Source organism: Gorilla gorilla, chromosome 5, assembly GCF_029281585.2.
Source record: "Gorilla gorilla gorilla isolate KB3781 chromosome 5, NHGRI_mGorGor1-v2.1_pri, whole genome shotgun sequence".
In the NCBI taxonomy this organism is placed as follows: domain Eukaryota; kingdom Metazoa; phylum Chordata; class Mammalia; order Primates; family Hominidae; genus Gorilla; species Gorilla gorilla.
The window spans coordinates 73,934,377-73,960,027 of record NC_073229.2 but is presented as its reverse complement, the minus strand read 5'-3'; the positions used below and the strand labels follow the sequence as shown (position 1 = coordinate 73,960,027).

Genomic DNA, 25,651 nt, shown 5'->3' with positions numbered 1-25,651 from the left:
AGAGTTGTCTCTAATACTTTCCTTTCTCTGATAGGTGATGATTCCTTTATCTGTGTAAAAGACTTGTGCTGCTGCTGCAGCTACTACTGCTAGTACTGCTACTACTACTACTACTTCTACTACTACCACTTCCTCTTCTACTACTACTTCTTTTTCTACTACTACTTCTGCTACTACTACTACTTCCTCCTCCTCCTCCTCCTCTTCTTCTTCCTCCTCCTTCTCCCTCCTCCTTCCTCCTCCTTCCTCCTCCCCCTTCCTCCCCCGTCCTCCCCCTTCCTCCCCCTTCCTCCTCTTTCCTCCCTTTCCTCCCCCTTCCTCCCCTTTCCTCCCCTTTCCTCTCCCTTCCTTCTTCTTCTTCATTTTTCTCTTTCCCCCTCATATAAAACACATTAACATGAAACCTAGTCTTCTAACAAATCTTTAAGTGTACAGTATTGTGAATCATAAGCACAATGTTGTACAGCATATCTTTGGAACTTTTTCATCTTGCTTGACTGAAACCTCCCTCCTTCCTTCCCTCCCTCCTTCTCTTCCTTCCTTCCTTTCTTCCTCCCTCCCTCCCTCTTTTCCTTTCTCTTTCTTTCTTTCTTTTTTTTTTTTGGTAATGGCCAGTCTAACATGTATGAGGTGACATTTCATTGTAGTATTGATTTGCATTTCTCTGATGATTAGTGATGTTGGACATTTTTTCATATACCTGTGGCCATTTGTATGTCATTTTTGGAGAAATGTTTATTTAAGTCCTTAATAAAATTCCTTAATCAGTTTTTTTTTGTTGCTGAGTTAGAGTTTATTATTTATTTTGAATGTTAACCCCTTATCAGATATATGGTTTGCAAATATTTTATCCCACTTCATAGATTGCCTTTTTTACAGTGTTTTTTTTTCTCCTTTGCTGCAGAGAGGCTTTTTAGTTTGCTGTAATCCCAGTTGTCTATTTTTGCTTTTTTTGTTGCCTGTGATTTTGGAATAAATCCAAGAAATCATTACGAGACTGATGTTATGAAGCTTTTCCTAGTTTTCTTTTAGAAATTTTATAGTTTCAGATCTTATGTTTAAGTCTTTATTTTGAGTTGTTTTTTGTGTATGGTGTAAAATAAGGGTCCAAAGTTATTCTTTTGCATGTGGATATCCAGTTTTCCCAGCACTATTGATTGAAGAGATCCTTTCCCCGTTGGGCAGTCTTACCACCCTTGTCAAAGATAATTTCATTGATGCATGCAAGAGTGTTTTCTGGGCTCTGTATTCTGTTCCATTTGTCTATATGTTTGTTTTTATGCCTTTACCATACTGTTTTCATTACTCTAGCTTTGCAATATATTTTGAAATCAGGAAGTGTGAGGCCTCCAGCTTAGTTTTTGTTTCCCAAGATTGTTTTGACTGTTTGAGGTCTTTTGAGGTTTCATATAAATTTTAGGAATGCTTTTTCTACTTCTGTAAAAAACGTTATTGGGATTTTTATAGGGATTGCATTGAATCTGTAGATCAAGTTAGGCAGTATGGACTTTTTAAATAATATTGTCTACCAATCCGTGAACACAAGATATATTTCCATTTATTCCTTCTTCAGTTTCTTTTATCAATGTTTTGTAGTTTTCAGTGTACAAGTTTTTGATTCTTTGGTTAAGTTTATTTCTAAGTATTTTATTTTTATGTTTTATAAATGAGATTATTTTCTTAATTTTCTTTTTAAATTGTTGTTACTGAATAGAAACACAACTGATTTTTATATGTTGAATTTGTATTCTCCAAATTTGCTTAATTGGTTTCTTCTAACCAATTTTTTTTGGCATGGAGTCTTTTATGTATAATCATTAGGGTTTTCTATGTTTATGATCATGCTATCTGTGAACAGAGATAATTTTATTTCTTTTGTGATTTGAATGCCTTTTATTTCTTTTCTTGCCTAATTCCTCTGGCTAGTACAATGTTGAATAGAAGTGGTGAAATTAGGTATCTTTGTCTTGTTCCTCATCTTAGAGGAAAAGCTTTTAACATTTTATCATTGAGTGTGATGTTAGCTGTGAACTTTTCAAATACGGTCTTTATTATGTTAAAGTAGTTTCCTTCTATTCCTTACTTGTTGAGTGCTTTTATCATAAAATAGTGCTGATTTTTGTCAATTATTTTTCTGCCTCCATTGAGATGATCATGTTATCTTTTCCTTCATTCTGTCAATGACACATTTATTGATTTTATATGTCAAACTCTTTCATCCTGTGGATAATTCCCATTTGGTCATGGTGTATGATGTTTTTGATGTGCTGTTAAATTCAGTTTGTTAGTGTTTTATTGGGGATATTTACATCTATATTCATCAGGGATATTGGCTTGTAGTTTTATTTTATTATGGTATCTTTTTCTGGCTTTGGTATCAGGTTAATGCTGGCCTTATAAAAATAGTTTAGAAGTGTTTACTCCTCTTCAATTTTTTGAAAGATCTTAAGAAAGACAGATATTAATTCTTCTTTAAATGTCTGGTAGAATTCACCACTGAAGCCACCTGGTACTAGGCTTTTATTGTTGGGGTGTTTTGATTACTGATTTAATTTCCTGTAATCTCTAGTTATAGGTATGTTCATATATTCTATTTATTCATGTTTCAGTTTTGGTAGGTTATATGTTCTAGGAATTTATTCATTTCTTCTAGGTTACCAATTTGTTGATATATAGTCGTTCATAGTGGTCACTTAAAATCCTTTTTATTTCTGTGGCATCAATTGTAATATCTCTTCTTTCACTTCTTGTTTTGAGTCTTCTCTGTTTTTACTTAATTTAAAGTTTTGTCAATTTTGTTGATTTTTCCAAAAAAGCAACTCTTAGCTTTGTTGACTTCTTTCCATTTTCTATTTTATTTATTACTGCTTAAATCTAAATTATTTTTTTCCTCCTGCCAACTTTGGGCTTAGTTTGTCTTTTTTTTTCTGTAGGTCCTTGAGGTGTAAAGTTGTTTATTTGATTATTTGATATCCTTTTTCTTTTTTAATGTAGGCATTTATTGCTATAAACTTCTCTCTTAGTACTGTTTTCCTGCATCTCATAAATTTTGGATGTAGTGATTTTGTTTGTCATCACGTATTTTCTAACTTTGTCTCTGATTTCTTCTTTGACCTGATGGCTATTCAAAAGTGTGCTATTTAATTTTTACATATTTGTGAATTTTTCAATTTTCCTCCTGTTGTTAATTTTTAGTTTTATTCCATTGTGGTTGGAAAATATACTGGTATGATTTCAGCCTTCTTAAATAAGACATGTTTTGTGATTTAACATGTGGTCTGTCCTGGAGAATGTTTCATGTGCAATTGAAGGGAATGTGTATTCTGCTGCTGTTTGGTGGAATATTCTGTATGTATCTGCTAGGTTCATTTGGTCTATAGTATTGTTCAAGTCTTCTATTTCCTTATTGATCTTCTGTTTGAATGTTCTAATCATTATTGAAATCCTCTACTATTACTGTGTTTCTTTCTATTTCTCCCTTCAGTTCTGTATATGTCTGCCTCATATTTTTGTTATCATGATGTTGGCTGCATATATAATCATAATTATTATATCTTCCTGGTGAGTTGACCCTTTTATCGTAGTAGGATATCTTTCTTTGTCTCTTGTTATAGTTTTGTACTGTGTGATGTAAGTATAGACATCTCTGATGTCTTTTGGCTACCATTTGCATGGAATATCTTTTTTCATTTTTTCACTTACAGCCTATGTGTGTCCTTAAATTTAAAGTGAGTCCTTTTCATTTCTCTTTTCTTTTCCTTTCCCTTTTCCCTTTTCCTCACTTCCCTTCCCTTTCTTTCCCTTCCTTCCCCTTCCCCTTCTCCTTTCCCTTTCCTTTGTCTCATTCTGTTGCCCAGGCTGGAGTGCAGTGGCATGATCATAGCTCACTGCAGCTTCAACCTCCCAGACTCAGTCAATCCTCCCACCTCAGCCTCTTGAGTAGCTGAGACTACAGGCACATGCCACCATGCATGGCTAATTTTGTTGTTTTTTGTTTGTTTGATTTTGCTTTTGTTTTTGTTTTTGTAGAGATGGGGTTTTGCCATGTTGCCCAGGCTAGAGTCTTTCATAGATAGTATATAGCTGGATCTGTAGCTCTAAACCATTCAGCCTTTCTATGTACTTTGATTAAGGAGTATAATCACTTACATTTTACTGATCACTTACAATCACTTACAATTACTGATAGGGAAAAATTATTGTTGCCATTTTGGTAATTATTTTCTGTCTTTCCTGTAGCTTTTTGTCCCTCTTTTTTTCTTTTACTGTCTTCCTTTGTGTTTTATTGCTTTTTTTGTAGTGATGTCCTTTATCATTTTATTTATCATCCATAGGTATTTTCTTTGAGGTTATCATAGGGGTTACATGAAACATCATGTAATTATAACAACTTATTTTAAGTTGGTATGAAATTAAATTACATATAAATATTCTATATTTTTGCTACCTGTCCTTTGTTACTGATGCCACAAATTGCATCTTTTTATATTTTATATCTGTTAACATATTTTTAAAGTTACAGTTTTTAAAAATGCTTTTGTCTTTTAACTTTTACACCAGAATTAAAAGTCATTTATGCACACTATTACAGTATTATAATATTGTGTGTCTGTCTATATATTTACTTTTATCTGAAAAATTTATACTATCTTATGCTTTTATGTTGCTGATTAGTATACTTTTGTTTGATCTTGAAGGACTCCTTGAGAATTTCTTATAAGGCAGGTCTGATGGTGATGAACTTTCTCAGCTTGTGTTTATCTAGAAAAGTCTTTATTTCTCCTTCATTTTTGAGGAACAGTTCTGCCAGACATAGCATTCTTGGTTGGCAGGTTTTTTCTTTCCTTTCAGCACTTTGAATATGTCATCCCACTCCTGGCCTGCAATGGTGCTATTGATAAATCTGCTGATAGTCTTATCAAGGTTCCCTTGTACATAACAAGTCTCTTTTTTCTTGCTGCTTTCAAAATGTGATCGTTGCCTTTAACTTTTGACAATTAGATTACAATGTGTCTCAGTGTGGATTTCTTTGGGTTTAACTTAGCATATATTAGGCTTCTTGAATTCGAGTATCCATATCCTTTTCCAGATTTGGGAAGTTGTTGGCCTCATCTCTTTAAATAAGCTTTTTGTCCCCTTTTCACCCTCTTCTTTTTTTTTTTCTGGAACTCGCAAAATGCATATATTGGTATGCTTGATGGTGTTGCTTAAGTCTCTTAGGCTTTCTTCACTCTTTCTCTTCCTTTTTCTTTGTGTTTCTCTAACTGGATAATTTCAAATGACCAATTATTGAGTTTGCTGGTTCTTTTCCCTCTGCTTGTTAAAGTCTGCTATTAATCATCTTTAGTAAATTTTTTCAGTTATTGTATTCTTCAGCTAAAGTATATCATACTTATTACCTATATAGCTGACTATGTAGTGCTAATGATTATTCTTAAGAAAATATTCTTTATAAGTATGATTAATATATAATTATAGATGAGATAATATGTCCGTCTGAAGAACTTTCATGAATAGATGGGACCCACGTTAAGTTTTTTCCAGAGAGACAGACTAATGATATTTGAGCTATAGAAATATAAGCTGCTTGAACTGGAAAGAAAAATCAAGAACAGAAAATACTTTTTACCCCTTAAATGCTAAGAATGCAAGAAAAGAATTTTAGTGTTCATTTTTGAATTAAATAAATTAAAAGCATTATCCAAAGTTGTATGACTAGTTAATAGGGAATCCTGGATGAGAATCATAAATCCTGTTCCATTGTTTTTCTTTTCCATAGGTGTTAGATTGTCTCATATTCCTATTGTCTCAGTTTTTGCTAAAGACAATACATTAACAAATATTTATCTTATATTTTTGTTTTACTTTAATCCCTTATTTTTTAGAGAAAAAAGCATATTAAGATCTCACTCTTAAATGTGTAAAATACTTCTACATTTTCTCAGAAAATGTATTCATATACATTTATATACTATACATTTGTATACATATGTAGATTTTATAATTCTAATGATAGAATACTATATTGTCTAGTATTTCTCCCTTGATTTTTCTTTTATTGTTTGAGTAGTCCATGATTAATCAACTTTTATTGCTTTTGCTTTATAGAATCTGTCTGTCCAACACGAATTCCAGTGGCAGCTCGTGATGAAAGGGGATTTGATATTCTTTTAGGTTTAGATGTAAATAAAAAGGTTAAGAAAAGAATACAGCTTTCACCAAAAAAGATAAAAGGATATGAAGTAACATCAAAAGTTGATTTATCAGAACTCACAAGGTATGCATTATATGTTGACACAACTTTTTTGGGGGGATATGTCTGTGGACATGTCAAGAATTCTTTAAGCTTACACTTGCTCTTCTTTTTCTAGCAATGTTTTCCCAGAAGGTCTTCCTCCATCATATGTATTTGTGTCTACTCAAAGATTTAAAGTCAAGAAAATTTGGGATTTATGGAGAATATTAACTATTGATGGAAGCCCACAAATAGCAGTTACCTTAAATGGTGTGGACAAAATCTTATTATTTACAACAACCAGCGTAATTAATGGCTCACAAGTGGTTACCTTTGCTAACCCTCAAGTTAAGGTAAAGATGCCTGGGATAATACCATGATTATGATATTCATGGGGAAGTACCATTGGGTTTATGTGTGTTGGGGAAAAGAGGGCTATAATTTTAACATGATTGGAAATATTTTTACTTTAAATTTTAATGTTTCTGTGTTGAAGAAAACTAACAAAGAAAGGAGAATTGTTTCTTGATCAATATGGGGACAAATGCTGAGGGGAACTGACATATTTTGAGTGCCTACTACTAGGTACCAGGCACATTTAATTATAATAGCCATCCAATAAAGAAACCATTGCTCCCATTTTGCAGACAAACTGATATTCAAGGATGTTAAGTTCTCCCTCAAAGTAGAACAGCTAATAAGTGATGACATCAGGAATTAAATTTTGGTCTAGTTGATGTCAAAGTCCATATTGGTCTGTTTTACACTGCCATGTTCTACAGGATATTTACATGAAGACATATCTGTTAGAATATTAAATACCAGATACATAATAGGTATGAAATTTACCTTAATTTAGGAGGACATTTTATTTCCCAAATGGAATACATATTTAATAGAATATACAAACTTGAAAAAGTTTATTTTCAAAATCATGTTTTCAGAATCCAGATGCAATAATAAAAGTAATTAAGTTTTGCTCATTATTATAATTATGATAGTCTAAAGCCATATTACACAGTTTAGGAAATATATATGGTAATATATATAAAGTATGCAATTTCTTCATTTAGTAATTATATTACATTAAAAAAATTGTTATTTGCTGTCTTCATTAAAGCCAGTGTGCCAGATTCTGTAAGAAATGACAAACAAATAAGGCATGTTTCTTACCTTCAAAGAGCGTATTTACAATAGGATATTCAAGGCAACTGGTATCAAATAGAAGTACAAAGTGTTAGTGGAATGTGGATGGGAAAATGTGTTCTAACATAAAATAAGAGGAAATCTGCATAAATGAAATAATTTTTGAACTGGACCTTGAAGGATGTATAGCATTTTGATGGAGATGAATATAAGGGCGCATTAAATAAATGATTCAGTATTGAGTCGTCAGGTGTGTAATAAAATGCAGGGTTTTTATTTAGAGAATGCAAAGTGACTCTCCTGTGTTTACAGTATAAGATGCATGGAAGAAAAAGCTATCTAGGTGTAAGCCCAATTTATGAGGGTCCTGGAAAGCCATATAATGTGGTTTGGACTTTATTCAGTGAATGTTTCATCAAAAGGTCTTGACCATAGTGTGTCACGGTCAAGGCAATCTTCTCTACTTCTTTTTCTTCTTCTGTCCATAAATAATACTTTCAACTTTATCCTAAAATTAGGCCAGGTCCTGGGGATACAGGAATTAATAAGATGGAACATCTCCCCTAACAGAACTGTAGGGAGAGAGATTAATTCTAGTGGTGATCTGAAGGATGGCTTGGAAATGAAAGGGTGAGAGATCTAGATAGATATGAAAATTATTGAAGTAAAACAAGAGTTCCATGAGCCTAAATTATGGTAGTGACAATGAAAATGAAGAAATGAATTTGAGTCAAGTTGAAGAAATATATTGGGTAGAACTCTGCATCTGGTTAGTTACTGCAACTCAAAGAAAGAAACTTATGTTTAGAGGATGCTATTACGTAGGGAAATGGGGTCAAGAAGAAAACTCTGGGGGGTAGTTCAAGTTTATTTTGTTGCATACGTTGTTGGGCTAATTGTGAAACATCCTGAAAAATTATTCTACCTAGTATTAGAATTATAGGACCCACACATAGGAGAGGTACAGGCTGTTAGTGTAGACATGGGAGTTATTATATACCAGTGATAATTGGCCTGGAGGAATGGATGAGTCAAAGAGGGGGTGAAAAATGTCCAGAATAGACCTATGAGTAATGCCCTCATTAAAGGGTAGGTTGAAGGAGAAGAACACTCAGAGACAGAGAGAGAGAATGAGCAACTAGGGAGGAAGAAATGAAAATGATCAAGATTGTTTGAATTCCAGAAGTTGAGTGAGATTATCAAGGAAGACTGATTAGTTATGGGGCCCAAAGTTGCAATGAAATAAACGAGATGAGGAAGGAGGGAAGCCATTTGGATTTAGAGATTATTAAACTCATTTATGATTTTGAGGTAGTTGCTTTAGTAAGTTGTTTGACAGTTTCTTTGAAATATGTAATAGGAACTCAGATAAAGATTAATGAAATAATTGGTGGATAGCATATGAGGTCCACCTTGGATCAGGGTGAATTAATGTATAATACAGTCAGTCTGTGTGGGATGAAGTTTCTCAGCAATGGTTAGGAACAAGGGAGTAAGAACAAAGAAAATAAAATATTGTTAGGGGCTTTATTTATGAATCTTCCACACTTTCTTTTTGTAGACATTGTTTGATGAAGGCTGGCACCAAATTCGTCTCTTAGTAACAGAGCAAGATGTAACTTTGTATATTGATGACCAACAAATTGAAAACAAGCCCTTACATCCAGTTTTAGGGATCTTAATCAATGGGCAAACCCAAATTGGAAAATATTCTGGAAAAGAAGAAACTGTTCAGGTAGATAAATAATGATTTACTCTTTGAATTATATAGAATGAAACTTTTGCTGTCCTTTGTAATCGTTTTCACCACATTTGATCATATTTAACGTAATTATGAATTCCCTTAAGTTGTTCACCAAAATGTGGTCAGTTCATTAGTGAAATTATGCGTATGTATATGTATTAAAATGCAGAATTGGACTTAATCTATTTCATAAGAATATTTAGAAAAACGTTCCCCTGGGTTCAGGATAGAATTCTACATTTCTAGGAAACATTAATTTCATGTTTCCCAAGAGAAACATAGTTTAAGTAATAAATTTGGAAAAGAAAATATAGTTTCATCTGTAATTGGGGCTATAAAAATGTCTGCTGCTGCAAGGATAAAATTAGATTAATTCATGTCAGGGTTCTTCACAAACAAAACTGTTCCTTAAAAATAAAGCAATTGTGGTATGTTCAAATTATACCTACAAAAGTTTTGTTTTGACTTTTTGATACCTCCTTAAACTGGAGTATCTGTATTTGGATGGAGAAATGTGTCTGTAAATGCCATTTCTAGAAAAACCCTTTATTTGAAAAGGTATGTCCCTCCTGCACTGTTTCTATTAAAGGAAGAGTCTGTCATTTTCATATACATGTTTACACATGTGGTCTCTATGAATTAATGCTACATGTCAAATTGTAGTAAATATTTAAACATTAACAGGTGCCGGGCCTACTAATCACACAACACTCCATGCCAGCAACTAAATAGCGAAGACCAAAGATGGCTTCTTGAGTCCACCCTATACCGTCAGGAATGTTGTGGAGATTTAAGATAAACACAGAAAACCTGGGAAAACTTTTAAGTGTCTGACAAAATGCTCTTTAGATTAGCTTTTAATACAGGAGTACTAAAAAAGCCTCACTGAGTTCTGGAAGAAAATCGATTTGCTCTTGGTTCTAGGGAATTTTTCTTTAGTAGTTATGTTGCATCACATCTTTATAGTGTAAAGTATTAAAATTTTGTATTTTCATTGTTTTAGCTAAATGCTGTGATGTAAACCTTACACAATTACTAACCATAGTGGATGTTTCTATGTATCTGAGTTGCTCTTATAAAACAATTAGCTTGTGCCTCAACTTTAATTCTACTGGGTTTATGTTCTTAGTTTGATGTCCAAAAGTTGCGAATCTACTGTGACCCAGAACAGAACAACCGGGAGACAGCATGTGAGATTCCTGGATTTGTAAGTAGGAGGGATTGTTTTTTCCCCAGATGTTGCTTTAGTACTTTCAAAGCAATAAATAAAAAGCAGATACTATCTGAGTATTAATTTAATATGTAGACTTAATTTTATCTTTTAATGTGAGTGGAAGTGAAGTTACATGAAGCAAAACATATTTTGAGGTTATAATTGAAATGAAATTGTTATGTGTCACTGTGCAAGCGTGAATGAAAGACCACAAGGAAATGTTTTCTTGTTGTGTTTTGTTTTTTTTTTTGATTTGGAGTCTCACTCTTGTCGCCCAGGCTGGAGTGCAGTGGCGCGATCTCGGGTCACTGCAACCTCCGTGTCTGGGTTCAGGAAATTCTCCTGCCTCAGCCTCCAGAGTAGCTGGGATTACAGATGCCCGCCACCACACCCAGCTAATGTTTGTAGTTTTAGTAGAGACAGGGTTTCACCATGTTGGCCAGGCTGGTCTCGAACTCCTGACCGCAGGTGATTTGCCGGCCTAAGCCCTCTAAAGTGCTGGGATTACAAGCTTGAGCCACCACGCCCTGTCAGTAATGTTTTTCCCCGTCGTCTATGACTATGACTATTCCAGTGCTCAGGTAAAGCAAGATGAGACCTGCTCCAGAAAAATGTAGGATGCTTTGAATGTCAGTGTGTGAAATACATTATTATACTTAATATAATCATGTATAATATAACATAACAATATAATAATGTACATTAAACATGTGGACAGAACACCCCAAACAGCACAGTTCTGAAGAGCAAGAAATAATTATTTTTCCTTTTCACTGACACTTTTTCTCAAAGTATCAGTGTAATAATGAATAGATACTTTTCTTGTTGTTGATATTTAAGTAAAAATTTATTATAGTTCTAGAATATAAGCAGTGTTTCTATTTATTTAGCTATTTTCATTAATGTGTTAGGAGGAAAAAGATTATGAGCTAAAATGTTATAGCATCGCATGGAGTGTGTGTGTGTGTGTGTGTGTGTGTGTGTGTGTAATCAATCCCCTTTCCCCTGGGCAAAATATTGGTGTATTACTGCCAGTGGAAATATGGTAGAATGTTGTACAACTTTTTGAGAATGTAAATTCCCAGTGATATTTGAGTCAACCATAGTTTTTAAAATGTGTGTAGTTATGTTGTCATCATCTTCTTTTTTCCCATCAAATGGAATAACGTATGGATTCACATGTTCTAAAACCTTGAAGACACAGAACAGTACATTTAAAAGATCTGTAATCAAACAGAGTTTTCTAGAAAGGATTTATTCTGGGTTTTCTAGATAAATAACTGTTTAAGCACTATAGTTTTAGATATTTATAACTTGAAATATAAATCTGTTTTAAAAGTGTTAATAAGCTATGGCATTTGAGAATTCATTGTGCATACTTCATTTATTGATGTCTCTGCATTGACATATGATGATTACCATTATCCTTCTGTATGATGAAGCACAGCTTTAGATAGCTGATTTTGAATTCTCCCTTCCACTTTATGTTTTAATGTCTCCTTCCTTACTCTCAGATGTGACTTTCTGTGGCCCGTTTGCCTTTTGCACCTTCAATCCAACCTTCTCATTTTTGAACTAATTTTTATTGATTGGAAAGATGATTGTCCTTTTAAAATTGTATGTTTAGGAGAAGCTCTCCTAAAGTGCAAGATTTTAATGCATGCAGTTTGTGACTTCCTCAGATGTGTTTCAACATTTTTTTTCTGGTTCTTAAATGATTTCCTAAAATTTCAAGACAGCATATAAATCTCATCTGGAGGTATTTTTTAATCTTGCATGGCTATTATATCAAGCAGCTCTGGTGTTTTAATTTTCTTCTTCTACTCACCTTAAAAATATATATCCTTTCTGTATTCTCCTATATGAATGGAGTAGTAACATGTATAGATAGGTGACTTTTTAGGATAAATGCAGGGAAATATTTTGGTTTTTGTTGGTTTTCATACTTCATATATCTCTAATCTGGATGGTGAAATATCTGTAAATTAGGCTGATAATTTATAAATTTTATTAAAAACATTTTAAAACACATTTGTTGTTTTTCTTTCAGAATGGAGAGGTAGGCTTGGATACTGTTGTTCCCCTTAAGGTAATATTTGTATTGTGGGACCACTTAGCTCTTTTCCAACAACTGTAAGTATGTATATTAGACAAATGGAACCCATTTTTATGTAACTTCAATGTATTTAATATTTATAGATTTTTGTGATTTGGAATTTCCTATTGGGTTGGGCTAGATAAAATTTGAAAGTGAATGTGAGATATTTTTGCCATTTTACACAAATTTATAAATGCATAAACATACGTGTGCATGTACCTATATGTCTTTCCATGCTTGTTGTCTGTTTCCATTTTTGTCTTTATAGTGCCTTAATGGTCCCAGTGATGTAGGTTCAACTCCAGCTCCCTGTATTTGTCCTCCAGGAAAACCAGGACTTCAAGGCCCCAAAGTGAGTAACACCTAACTTGCTGTTTTTGTTAAAACACACAAACAAGAGCTGGGTAAACCATACAATTCCTAATCACCATTGATCCTGTTGAGAAATTTCTATCTGATTTCTTATAGAGTTTAAAACCTCAGTTTTAGTCATTTTTTTTTCTAGAAAAACAAGTGTATTCTAGCCTAGATTAGGATACCTTTTGAACCCAAAACTGTATCTGTCATCCACATTAAACTGAGACAGTATTATTTGTTTGGTTGGTTTTTTTCCCCAAATACTGCTGGTAGATCCCAAGAACAATACTTCCTTACAATCTGGTAAAAAATGAAGAAAGGGCATTTGTGAAGACATGGTCTGAATTCTTAAATGTCTCAGTTCTTAATTTGTCAAAATAATTTTTGGATGGAAAAAATGAAGTAAGAAATTTCAAATTGATTTTATTATTGTGAGTTTGATGTCTAGTTCAAAAATAGAGCCACATACATTTATTTCACTTAATCATGTACTTTTGGGGAGTATATTCTTTTAGTCATTTCCATATTTCTATATATGCGCTTGTTCCAGTTACATTTACATATTGATTTGTATACAAATGTACATATACATTTTTATATGATCGGAGCCATTGTGTGCGTACTACTTTATAACTGGTTGTTTTATACATAATATGTTCTGAATATTTTTCTATGCAATTTAATATTAATGACTAAATTTTTTTTTTTTTTTTGAGACGGAGCCTTGCTCTATCGCCAGCTGGAGTGCAGTGGCGCAATCTCGGCTCACTGCAAGCTCCGCCTCCCGGGTTCAAGCGATTTCCCTGCCTCAGCCTCCCGAGTAGCTAGGATTACAGGCGATCGCCACTGCGCCTGGCTAATTTTTTGTATTTTAGTAGAGACGGGGTTTCACCATGTTGGCAAGGATAGTGTCGATCTCTTGACCTCGTGATCCGCCCGCATCCACCTCCCAAAGTGCTGGGATTACAGGCGTGAGCCACCGCGCCCAGCAAATGGCTAAATTTTTAAGTAAGTTGTGCTTCTTGTGGCATCACTTAGACACAGCCTAAGTAAGACACTAAGAAGTGTAGCGGTTTGTCCATGATATATAAATCTTGTTTACTTAACATTATATTAAAATATCACCTAAATAAAATAATGTGTAACTTGAAAGCAAGTATGTTTCCCTAAGCAAAAAGATAATGTTTATGTGTATTGATCACCTCTTACTTGAAGCGACCATAATCATTTTTGTTAAATATGAATCGTAATGTTCATTTAGACTGAATTTTCTGATTAGCGAATTTTCTGATTTTTCTGCTGGCCCAAGATAATTTAATTCTTTCTATCTTTTGTGTATGTTTCTCTATTCATTTTCGGGCCTAACCATTAAAATAAAGAAAGATATGGAATTTAAGAAGTATACATTTGATCTGTCATTCAAAGTAAATCTGTGTCTGGCTTTAAATTTGAATGCCATACATGATAATCAATGTATTATTGTGAATTATTTTTAGATAGCATTTAGAAGAGTTAATTCAAATCATCTTTAAAGTAACCGTCTATTATTTTAGATGCCTTGACATAAAGGAGAAATACTTATAAAATTCTCCTGGGAGAATATAACCTGGAAGACACCTTGGTGTGTCCTACCAGTAGATTCTTTTAAAAATATATATATTCACATAATTTATTCACCTTGGAATATTATACATAAAAGTAATTTGACCTGCATGAGATATAATGTAGAAATTAGAGACCCATGCTGTCTGACCCATCAAAGCCTAGAGTGCTTTTCTGACTCTCAGTGAGGTTCAAGCCACCTCTACCATCTCCAGGGTCTCCAAGGGGCTGTTCACTTTTGGGAGGCACCTGAAGCCTCTGCTGTTTTCTGATTGTCATTTGTGGTCCAATAGATGTCTTGTAGTGTCACCTATTTTTACTCATGTACTTTCTACACTAAATTTTTAGCACACCCATTGTCTTATCTGATGAAGCCTCTAATTTTTTAATATTTCCAAGTTTCATGTGTTTCTCATTTTCATTTTCTTTTCTTAGTCATAATCTAGCCCTATTGCCACCTACTACTCTAAGTGAAATTGCAGTTTTCCACCAATCTTCAAGTTGGCGTGCCTTTTTGATCTGCTTTCCATTTTCTTCAGAAAATCTGGCGGGAGGACAGGAACACACACACACTCTTCCATCCATTTAGGGCTCTTTATCCTGGAAGTGGTTCCTTACCCAGAACATGGACCTGTATGTAAAAAACAGAATCCCTAGCAACACTCTAAGTTGCACTTCTTTTCTGGCTTTGAAAGTTGATAGGGTTTTAATTAGTTCAACAGAACCTGAATTAAAACAGAGGAGACAAGTTTACTTTAGGTTCCACTGAGGCTTATTGGCCATTTTTATTATATGCTTTCTGGAAAGGTTTGCAGAAGTCCATCAAATTGAGTGACCTGTAAAGAACAGATCTAGCTTTTCTATTAACCAGAAATAGAGTTTTAGGAGATGAGTGTGGGGTCGAGACTGAAACAGAGGAGAAATTTTTGTGTTGATAAATGGGGAAGTGCTGATTCTAAGATAGTTATTTTTTTAAAGTTCTTTAGATTTCTGGAAAATATGACAACACTATTGCAAAACCAGGTCAAAATGACAAGGTACACCACACTTAGACTTATCATTGTCATTGTAACTCTTTATCAGGCATCAAAAAATTATCTGTCACTAGACTGTGATCTCCTGGAAGAATAGCTTATTTTTTATCCCTAATGACAAACATAGGGAATGATTAATGAATCCGTTGGAATCATTTGTATATGCAAGCCCTTGTTTTGTTCACAATAAAGGTTAATAAAAAGAAAATTCTCCTCTGGCACTCCAGTCTGGCACAGTGCTTAACAGTAATAATTTTTGTTAAAGGAATTGTGAAATTGTCAAAACAATAAGATCCACCCCTCCCCCCCATTTAACCTATATGGAACGCGCTTCTGTCCTGCGAGAAAGATCCAGGTCAACCCCAGCTTGCAGATAACTTCCTTTCAAATGACCCGTGTATGCAAATGACAGCTTCTTCCCCTGCTTCAGTAGCCAGAGGAACAGTTGTGGTAACAAACTCCTACATTTGCTCTAATCTGAAATGTTAGATGTATTAGGTCAGAAGTGGAAAGAAGACATTTTTGTCTTTTTTAGGTTAGGACAATTTTTTAATAACTTCTTTGCTCCGAGATACCATTTTACTATAGCCATATCTCTGTTGATACCCTTTGTTACACCCTAGTAATTTTGCCAATTAGAGATTCATTGGGACTATCAAGGTACCCTCTGTCTAAACACAAAAGCCTTTGGAAAATTTCAAAGGCCAAGGGCATTTACATTTTTATGTTAAAATTTTTCAGACTGAGTAGAGTCCTTCTAGATTCAGGGAGTGGTACTTGGGTTCTGAGGGAGGAAAGAGGTTGATTTTGGAGAATGGAATAGGTCTTAGGTCAGATGCTCTTGTGGAGACCAGAGGGGTAGCACGAAGGCGTAAGGTTTTTGAAATGAAGGCTTACAAACGTCGTATTTGGACCTATATGAATTATTCCAAAGTTTTGCCTTGGATGAACAACTTAAAATATTAGCTTATTTTTATAAGCATAACTTTTTCTTACTTTATTTATATTTATATTACTTAAGAGACCATATTCAGAGATGTTTTAGTTTAGTCCATGACATTTCCACTCCTGTCAACAACTTAAAAATCCTGTGGCACAAATTCAAACAAACATAAATAGATACTGCTTTTCAGCTGAGTACATATTTTTGAAAACTCAAAATGTACAAATGTTTCAACTAAATTAGAATAAGGTGGATTGGGAATTTAGTCACAGTTTTATAATAATAAGTCGTGTGTCTAATTTAATGTATTGGGGAATTTTTTTTTCCATATTAAATTTTCTAGCATTCTTCAGTCTTGTTCTGATCAGTGTATCATTGTGGACAGGAATGGTAGTGTTTAGGAGCTTGGACCCTGGAGCTGAACTGGTTGGGTTTGAATCCCATCTCTGTCACTGCTGTGTGACCTCAGGCAACTTACCTAACTTTCCTGGCCCTCAGTTTTCCTACATAGAAAATGGGAATAATAAAAGTATCTGCTTCATAGGATTATTACAAGAATTCGGTAACTCAATATATGCAAATCTGTTGGACCAGTGCTTAGCACATAACAGTCAATAAAGGTTGAATGTCAGCTTTTATTAACAGTAATAAAATTGGCTTTCTCTCCAGTCAGCTAAATTAATTAGGATTTTACTTTATTCTTCCAGTTTTATAGGAACAATACCAAACCTACCTGAGTTTTTGCGAATAACTTAGTGACAGCAATAGTCAAAATAACCAGTAAAATCTAACAGCAATAGCAGAACCTACAAGAAATTATTTTCTTCTTGGGGCTGTTGACCAGTGTCATAAAGACTGTTGACCAGTCTTTATGAAGTCACATTGGATTTATCTTGTGGGTAATTTTTTCATTTGGGAACTTAATTTTGATTAACTGAAAACATTATTATTATATATCTTTTTTATAATTGTATGCAGCATAAAAAGCACAAGTCCCTTTTCCGTGCCAAATTTTTATTTCAGCCTGATGATGATAGAGATTAAACCCTGTCAAATCCTTTTGATATCTTAGGTTTTGCTGATAATTGATATTCTACAAATGAGTGGGTCAATGACAGATTGTATTTGAAGCATATCAGACAAAAAGTAGTTATTGAATCTCTACTTGATACCCAGCATTGTACCAAAAAAAAAAAAAAAAAAAAGTAAGGCCAGGCATGGTGGCTTACACCTGTAATCCCAACACTTTGGGAGACAGAGGTGGATGGATCATGAGGTCAGGAGTTCAAGACCAGCCTGGCCAACATGGCGAAACCCTGTCTCTACTAAAATTATAAAAATTAGCTGAGCATGGTGGCGCATGCCTGTAATCCCAGCTACTTGGGAGGGTGAGGCAGGAGAATCACTTGAACCTGTGGGGTGGAGGTTGCGGTGAGCCAAGATCATGCTATTGCACTCCAGCCTGGGTGACAGAGCAAGACTCCGTCTCAAAAAAAAAAAAAAAAATGTAATTCAGACTTTGCTACAGTCTCAATCCAAGTGATAAATGAAGACTAACCAAGGGAAAACTTTGAGAAAACACTAGTTATGAATAAGTGATTTAAGGGCTCTCATAGCATTTCAGTAGAAAAAGACACCAGGAAAAAATGGAGTAAGAAAGTTGCAGTGAGGATAATTTTCTCTTATTAACTCTAGAGTGGAAAAAGAGGAAAATTTATTCCAGGGAAAAGAAAAACATGGAATTTCTTGAAAGGCAGCAAGTCCAATCAGCACATGGATAAGGAAGGATGGCAGGGAGGCTGGAGATTAATGCGCACCTTCTCAAAATAAGAGAGAAATTCTAACTCCCTAGAGACACAAAAAATTGTTTCCTAATGCCCAGCCACCACTGCAAGTCCTTGGATTAGAATTACAAATTACATTTATTCAGCGAGACATTACATGGTTCAGCATTATTTTCCCCCCTTGGATTTACAGCTCTTCTTTCTGTCTTTTAAAAATGACATTTCCCTTCTTCTCAAGCCTTTCCTCAAGCTAAGCCTCTTGGGGGGCAGCTGCTAAGTGAACAGCTCATCCCTGCTTTATTGGTTCCTTATTAGAGTTCACTTAGTTCTTTCCATTTTTTTCCTGTTGTTTCAGGAACAAATTTCCCTAGCCAGGAGTCTGAAGTAGTATTTCCATGAAATTTGGCTCTGTAATAGTACCCTTAATCACAGGGTAGGTGACTGATTTCTATGTGAATGATTTCTTGATAAAAAATAGTAAAGAGATCAGGCTCAGTAGTTCACACCTGTAATACCACCACTTTGGGAGGTTGAGGAAGGAGGATCACTTGAGCCCAGGAGTTCAAGACCAGTCTGGGCAACATATGAGACCCCACCTCTACAAAAAATATGAAAATTAGCTGGGCATGATGGCTTGTACCTGTAACCTCAGCTACTTGGGAGGCTGAGGTGGAAGGATCACTTGAGCCTTGGAGGTTGAAGCTACAGTGAGCTGTGATCACACCACTGCACTCCAGTCTGGGTGACAAAGCAAGACCCCATCGAAAAAAAAAAAAGAAAAAAAAAAAAGAAAAAACCCACAAGTGAAGAATTAATAGAAATCATGTGCATCTATATAGGAACACCCTGATACTTATGGCAGTGACTTCATATTTTTCAGCAGGATGCTCCATTTAGACTTCACAAATTCAGAGATAGATACCTACGATATTTTTTAGTTTTTTTTTAGTATTAAATTATAAAACACCCTCACCTCACAAGAAGTATTGCTTTCATGTTTTTTTTACATGGATGGTGACCATCTGAATGGTCAGTACTGGCCATTGGGCAACACGCAAGAGTTCCATAGAGTGTGACTGAGCTCATTGCCATGTGGTATTAAACAGTGTTCTTTAAAGATCTTAGGTTTTTGAGGATAAAGGTTTTTTTCTTCATTTAAATATTACATGTATTCAAGAATTATGGGACTTGGAATAGAGTTGTTTGGCCTGGGCCTTGCTCTCATAGTAATATTATGTTAATCTGAGATTGCAAGTATAGACAGAGTAACACAGCAACACACTTACAGGATTGAAAGAAATGATAGTCATGCAGCTTTAAACTTGAATTCTACATGAGAGATCACATGGTCTACAGACTATTTTTAAAATAAATATGAGTTAAGTTGTATTATAGGACATCGATATCTATATATGTAGAACCTATACGAGATAATTAAGTCTATAGGCTGGGTGCAGTGGCTCACCTAGCAGTTTGGAAGGCTGAGGCAGACAGATCACTTGAAGTCAGGAGTTCAAGACCAGACTGGCAAACATGGTGAAACCCCATCTCTACTAAAAATATAAAAATTAGTTGAATGTGGTGGCACATGCCTGTAGTCCCAGCGACTCGAGAGGCTGAGACAGGAGAACCTCTTTAACCCAGAAGGTGGAGGTTGCAGTGAGCCGAGATCGCATCACTGCACTGCAGCCTGGGTGACAGAGCAAGACTCCATCTCAAAAAGAAAAAAAAAAAAGTCTTATGAGTCAAATATTGCTATCATGGAGACCATATTTGTTTTGCTATGACAGTTTACAGTTCGTTCAGAATTCTAAAAATGTATCCTACCATAAATGTGCATATTTTGCATCAGTGAAAAATACTTTACTTGCTATAGTTATACTTGGTGTGGTCACCTAAATAAATCATTGAAAGTTCAATATAATAAAATGCATTATTTATTAAGTAAGCATTTAAAATATGGCTTTTTTTTTACTTTTGTTTTTAACATACAAAAAGCCTCAAATAATGGAATTGGTTTTGAACTTTTTTTTTTTATTTATTTATTTTTTATTATACTTTAAGTTTTAGGGTACATGTGCACATTGTGCAGGTTAGTTACATATGTATACATGTGCCGTGCTGGTGCGCTGCACCCACTAACTCGTCATCTAGCATTAGGTATATCTCCCAATGCTATCCCTCCCCCCTTTTGAACTTTTATTGATTCTGACTGCACCAATGTGGCTGGTTGTTTTGTACTCAAAAGTTTGTTTGCTTCCTGCTTAGGGTGACCCTGGACTGCCTGGGAACCCTGGCTACCCTGGACAACCTGGTCAAGATGGTAAGCCTGTGAGTACTGAAAGCTTAGTCATCTCCGGTATATCTGGGATTACAGTGTCAAAGTAAAATTTTGCTGAGCAAAGCTAAATAGACAAGGAAAGCTTTATTCATGACTGCTGCCTTAGGAAGGAGAGACTGAACTCAACTCTGTTGGAACGAAAGGAGCTAGGGTGTGTGAGCACTAGGACAAGTTAATGGAAAAGTAGTAGAGGACTTTAGATGGGAGGGATAGTGGGGACACTATCTTCCTTGATGATTACATTAAAAAGGGGTGGCTCTCAGGTCCTTGAGAAAGACATTTCTGGGTTATAAAATTGACAAGTAGCTTTTTAGAGTATTTACATTTCAAAGGAGCAGAGAAGGAATTTACAATTTTAAGTCCTCTAAAGCAAATGCTCTAAGGAAAAGGGAGGTCAGGGATCCACAGTCAGGAAGAAAGCTGCCTGAGTTTAGTCAAGTTGAAGAGAATGTTAAGGCCAGCTTGTGAAGAGAGTTAGTGTTCTAGTCAGCTTTTAGTTATCTTACTTCAAAATTGCATACATCTTTGCTGCAAAGAAAATATTGTCCAGTGAGTTCTCAGTATCATGAAGGGCTGGTTTTAGAAATTCTATTGTCTTTTCTCTGCACATCTGTGGAAGCTTTCAAATTAAAAACACTTTTAAAGGTAATGTTATTTTCCTAATAATGTATACACTGGGATATATTTATAGTTTGACTAAAAAATACAATATCCTCTAAGGCTCAAGGAAACTTAGAGATGTAAAGGGAACATAAATCAACTTTAAAGCACTTTAGGCAAATATTTACCGTTAAGTCACTATCAGCATGTTTATAAGAGTAAACATTAAGAATTAGCTTTTGGCTGGGCATGGTGGCTCATGCCTATAATCCCAGCAATTCACAAGGCTTAGGTGGGTGGGTCACTTGAGACCAGGAGTTTGAGACCAGCCTGGCCAACTTGGTGAAACCCCATCTCTATTAAAAAAAAAGAAATACAAAAATTAGCTGGGTGTGGTGGCACACACCTATAATCCCAGCTACTTAAGAGGCTGAGGCACAAGAATCACTTGACCACGAGAGGCGGAGGCTACATGAGCTGAGATCATGCCAGCCTGGGTGACAGCACAAAACTCTGTCTCAAAATAAAATGAAAAGGAATTAGCTTTTGAATGTTTGAATGTCAAATTATAATTGTCACCAAAATGAAGCATTTCCTGAGATTTTCTTTATCATGAGGCATTAATTCTTACTATGAAAGAGTGGAAATGTTTACATTGTGAATCAAAATTGTTCAAGGAATGAAAGAACCATAGATATAATGTGAAATCATCAATACCTTAACCATGAGGATGAAAGAGTTGCTTAAGTTCCTGAGAGAGATTTCCTAAGAAATTAAAAAACAAAAAATAAAACAAACAAACAAACAAACAAAAAAACCCACAACTAGCCAGATTTTGAAGACGTAGTAATGTGCTGAGGCTTTTTATACTAGGGAAATGTGCTGCATGGGAAGAGGATGGATAAACAGGTAAACCTCTCTAGAGAAAGACTATCCAAAAAGGGAGGTTAATTATCCTTAGCAAACTAACACAGAAAATGAGATATTGCATCTTCTCACTTATCACTGGGAGCTAAATCATGAAAACATATGGACGCATAGAGGAGAACAACACACACTGGAGCTTATTGGAAGGTGGAAGGTGGGAGGGGGGAGAGGGTCAGGAATAATAACTAATGGGTACTAGGCTTAATACCTGGGTGATGAAATTATCTGTGCAACAAATCCCCATGACACAAGTTTACCTATGTAACAAACCTGCACATGTACCCCTGAACTCAAAAAAGAAAAAAGAAAGCAAACTTGGGGAAATTTTTTTTTTCTTAAAAAGTAGGGAGGCTGAAGGGGTAAACAAAAGTGGTAGCCACCTGGAAATGCAGACAGCTAAGGCGATGTTGTGTGGTTGTTGGGGCAGCATTTTTTCAGCTGACACACAGGGATTCAGGGTGTGAGGGCAATCTACTTAGGGACTTTGAGAAAGACAGTGATTTGATCTGTTTTATGATTTACAAGGATAAATATAAATGCTATTTGGAGAGTAGATTATACGGGGGCAAGAGTAGAAGAAAGGAGACTATGCAGGAGGTTGTTTCATGATTGTGAGTGGTAAGAGTAGTTTGTACTAGGGTGATATGGTGGGAGAATGGAGAAGTAGTCAGATTCTGGGTTATTCTTAATGGAAAGCTGACTAGAATAGCTAGCAAATTTAGATATAGGATATGAAAGGAAGAGAGGAATCAAAGAAGAATCAAAGGAGTATAGCTTGAGCAACTGGGTGAATTGTGGTGCCATTTACTGTACTGGGCAAGACTGGGGGAGACAGAAGTTTTATAGACATATCTTAGTCCATTTTCTGTTGCATAACAGAATGCCACAGACTAAGTAATTTATAAAGAAAGGTTTATTTGGCTCATGATTCTGCAGGCTGGGAAGTCCAAGAGCATGACACTAGTATTTGGCAAGGTCTTGGCAGAAATTATCAGAAGATGAGAGTGTGAGTGAGAGGTAGTGGAGTGGGAGTGAGCAGGAGAACAAGGGGGTCAGTCATCCTTTTTATCAAGAATTCACTCCCTTGGTAACTAACCCACTCCCACAATAAGTGTCTCCATGACCTAACTACCTCTTAAAGCTGCACATATTATTACTGTTACAATAGCAATTAAATCTCAATGTGAATTTTCAAGGGGGCAAGCATCCAAACCATAGCAGGGGGGAATTGGGACTATATTTTTGGACAGGTTGGAGGTGGCCAGTTGGGACTTATTTTCATGCAGATGTACGCAAAACCATAAGAGTGGATGAGATCACTTAGGAAGTTAATACAAATAAATAGAGAAGAGAAGCTGGCAGGGGACTGACACAGGGCTCTCTTACAGGTGAAAAAGAGAAAGTGGGTCCAGCCCAGGAATTTGGGAAGGACTTATCAGTGAGATGGGAGGAATACCAGGGGAGTGTCATCCTATTAGGTGTGTTATTGTTGTCAAGAGATCCAGAAGAATGAAGCCTAGACTAGACCATGGATTTGCTGTACGAGAGTATTTGAGGACCTTGATGAGTAGGATTTCAGGGAGGGTAATACAAACAACAGATTGAAATGAATTAAGCACAGAGAGGGAGATAAGAAAAATGGTGACAGTGAATATAGATTTTTTTTTTTTTCTGAGAGATAGAAAAGGAAGCAGAGACCCAGAGCAGTAGAATTGGGGCAATGTTTTAAAGGCAGGGTTTTTAAAAAATGGGAGATATTGTAGCATGTTTTTATAATGATGAAAATGAGGCAAAAGAAAAAAATGAAAGTTTGGAAGCTAGGGGATATTTTCAGGAGGAAAATCCATAGGCAGGTTGGAGGGCATTGATTCTAGTTAGAAAAGTAGAGGTTGGCCTGGATGGAGAGTGTGGGCAATTAAATCTTTATATGAGACAGAAGTCAAGCCGATAGCACTGAAATAGCTAAGTAGGCTATTTTGGGGGAATTTAATTGAGGGAATTATCATAAGACAGCTTCTATTTGAATGAAATTGAATTGAAGGAATAGACTCCAAACCTAACCTCTCCTCTTTTGTATTTATCTTCAACCCCCATTATATGCCAACATTTGCCTTATAATTTCCCTTATAACCCATTCCTTTCTCACTTTTACTTAAGATGTCATATGACTTTATTGCATTTCCTCACTGCAATTCTTTAACCTCACTGAAGATACTTCCCTGAGGTCCTATGTGAGTTTCGCCCTAATTACACTGGGTGAGCTGAGTTTTATAAATGTGAGCCTCCTTAGCCTGCAGACCCCTTTCCTGGGACCTACTTTTTCTGTGACTGGCAGCTGAAGTGCTGTACTGACTCCAGAGCCAATGCAGTTCACACACTGATGTCATCTGCTCATGCCTAATAATGACACAGAGCTCCCAGACAGCACTGCTAAATTATTTAGGTCTTCTTTTTAGTGATAAAAAATCCTGGGTAATGTTTGGAAGTGAGTGCTGAGCAGGCCTTCCACAGGCTATCAGCTCTTGGTTTTCTTTGTTTAAAAAAAAAATCTTCCCATGCATGAAGCACTGGAGGTGAATTATTGTTAGCCTGATATAATACTCATGGATATTACTCTGTGACTCTGACTAAGTTATAATAGACTTATTTATTGCCTCATCTCATTTAGTACATGTATGTGTTTTGGTGTCTGTGTGTATGATTTTATATATAGATAACTATGGTAGTATCTGATAGTAGTCTCAAAGAAAAACACAACTGTGGTAGGAAGAATAATGGTCCCTCAAAGATGTCCACATCCTAATCTTTAAGACCTGTAAATGTGTTACTTTACATGCAAAAGGAACTTTGCAGATATCATTAATTTAATGATCTTGAGATGGGAGATTGTCCTGGATTATCTGGGCAGCCAGATATAAACACAAAATTCTTTATAAAAGGGAGGCAGCAGTGTCAGAGTCAGAGAAAGAGAGTCTGTGATGGAAGCAGAGAGCACAGTGAGGTAATCGTGAGCCCAGGAACAATGGCAGCCTCTAGAAGCTAGAAAAGGGAAGCTCCTCTAGAGCCTCCAGAAAGAATGCAGTCTGGCTGGTACCTTAATTGTATCTAAGATTCCTTTCAGACTTCTGACCACTGAAACTGTAAGGTAATGAATTGGTGTTGTTTTAAGCCGCTGTGTTTGGGTTAATTTGTTATAGCAGCAGTAGGAAACTGATACATCAGCCCAAATCCTGTCTTCCCAAAGGTATGACTTTTTCTTAAATATCCAGCCCCTCCCCACAGTGTCTCCCTACTTCCCCCATATTTCTTTTCCTCTGTAGGGGATGTGACGTTGGGTGGTCAGGCAGGAAGAACAAGCAAGCCTGGGAGCCAAAACAGCTGAGGGTCATTAGTATGTGTTCAAGGCCAGCACCCAGTGGGAGTGGGAAGGTGTGGGTGGGGCCTCTGGCTGGCTATTGGAGCCATCTGGACCAAGGAAACTTGGAAGGAACAATTTGAAGGGAATTCTGCTTTGTTTGGACTTGTTTCTGTGCAACCCCCCTCAATAAGCAATTTGAATCTCTTTCACACATTATAACCAGGCCAAGCCAACTGAAACTTTAAATAGGAAATTATTCCACTCTGGAG

At 35.6% G+C, this 25,651-nt stretch overlaps 1 protein-coding gene across 2 annotated transcripts in view; it reads left to right on the top strand.

The window, feature by feature from the left end:
- COL21A1 (collagen type XXI alpha 1 chain) overlaps positions 1-25,651 on the top strand; it is a 189,281-nt gene that overhangs the window by 70,705 nt on the left and 92,925 nt on the right. The window contains exons 4-10 of one of the 2 annotated variants that reach the window (XM_063707669.1): positions 6,109-6,277; positions 6,372-6,588; positions 8,943-9,116; positions 10,255-10,332; positions 12,389-12,397; positions 12,705-12,788; positions 20,425-20,487. In XM_063707669.1, the coding sequence (XP_063563739.1) occupies positions 6,109-6,277; positions 6,372-6,588; positions 8,943-9,116; positions 10,255-10,332; positions 12,389-12,397; positions 12,705-12,788; positions 20,425-20,487 (794 nt within the window). Of the gene's footprint in view, positions 1-6,108; positions 6,278-6,371; positions 6,589-8,942; positions 9,117-10,254; positions 10,333-12,388; positions 12,398-12,687; positions 12,789-20,424; positions 20,488-25,651 lie in introns of those variants that run through there. The other variant, XM_063707667.1, reaches the window with a different exon arrangement.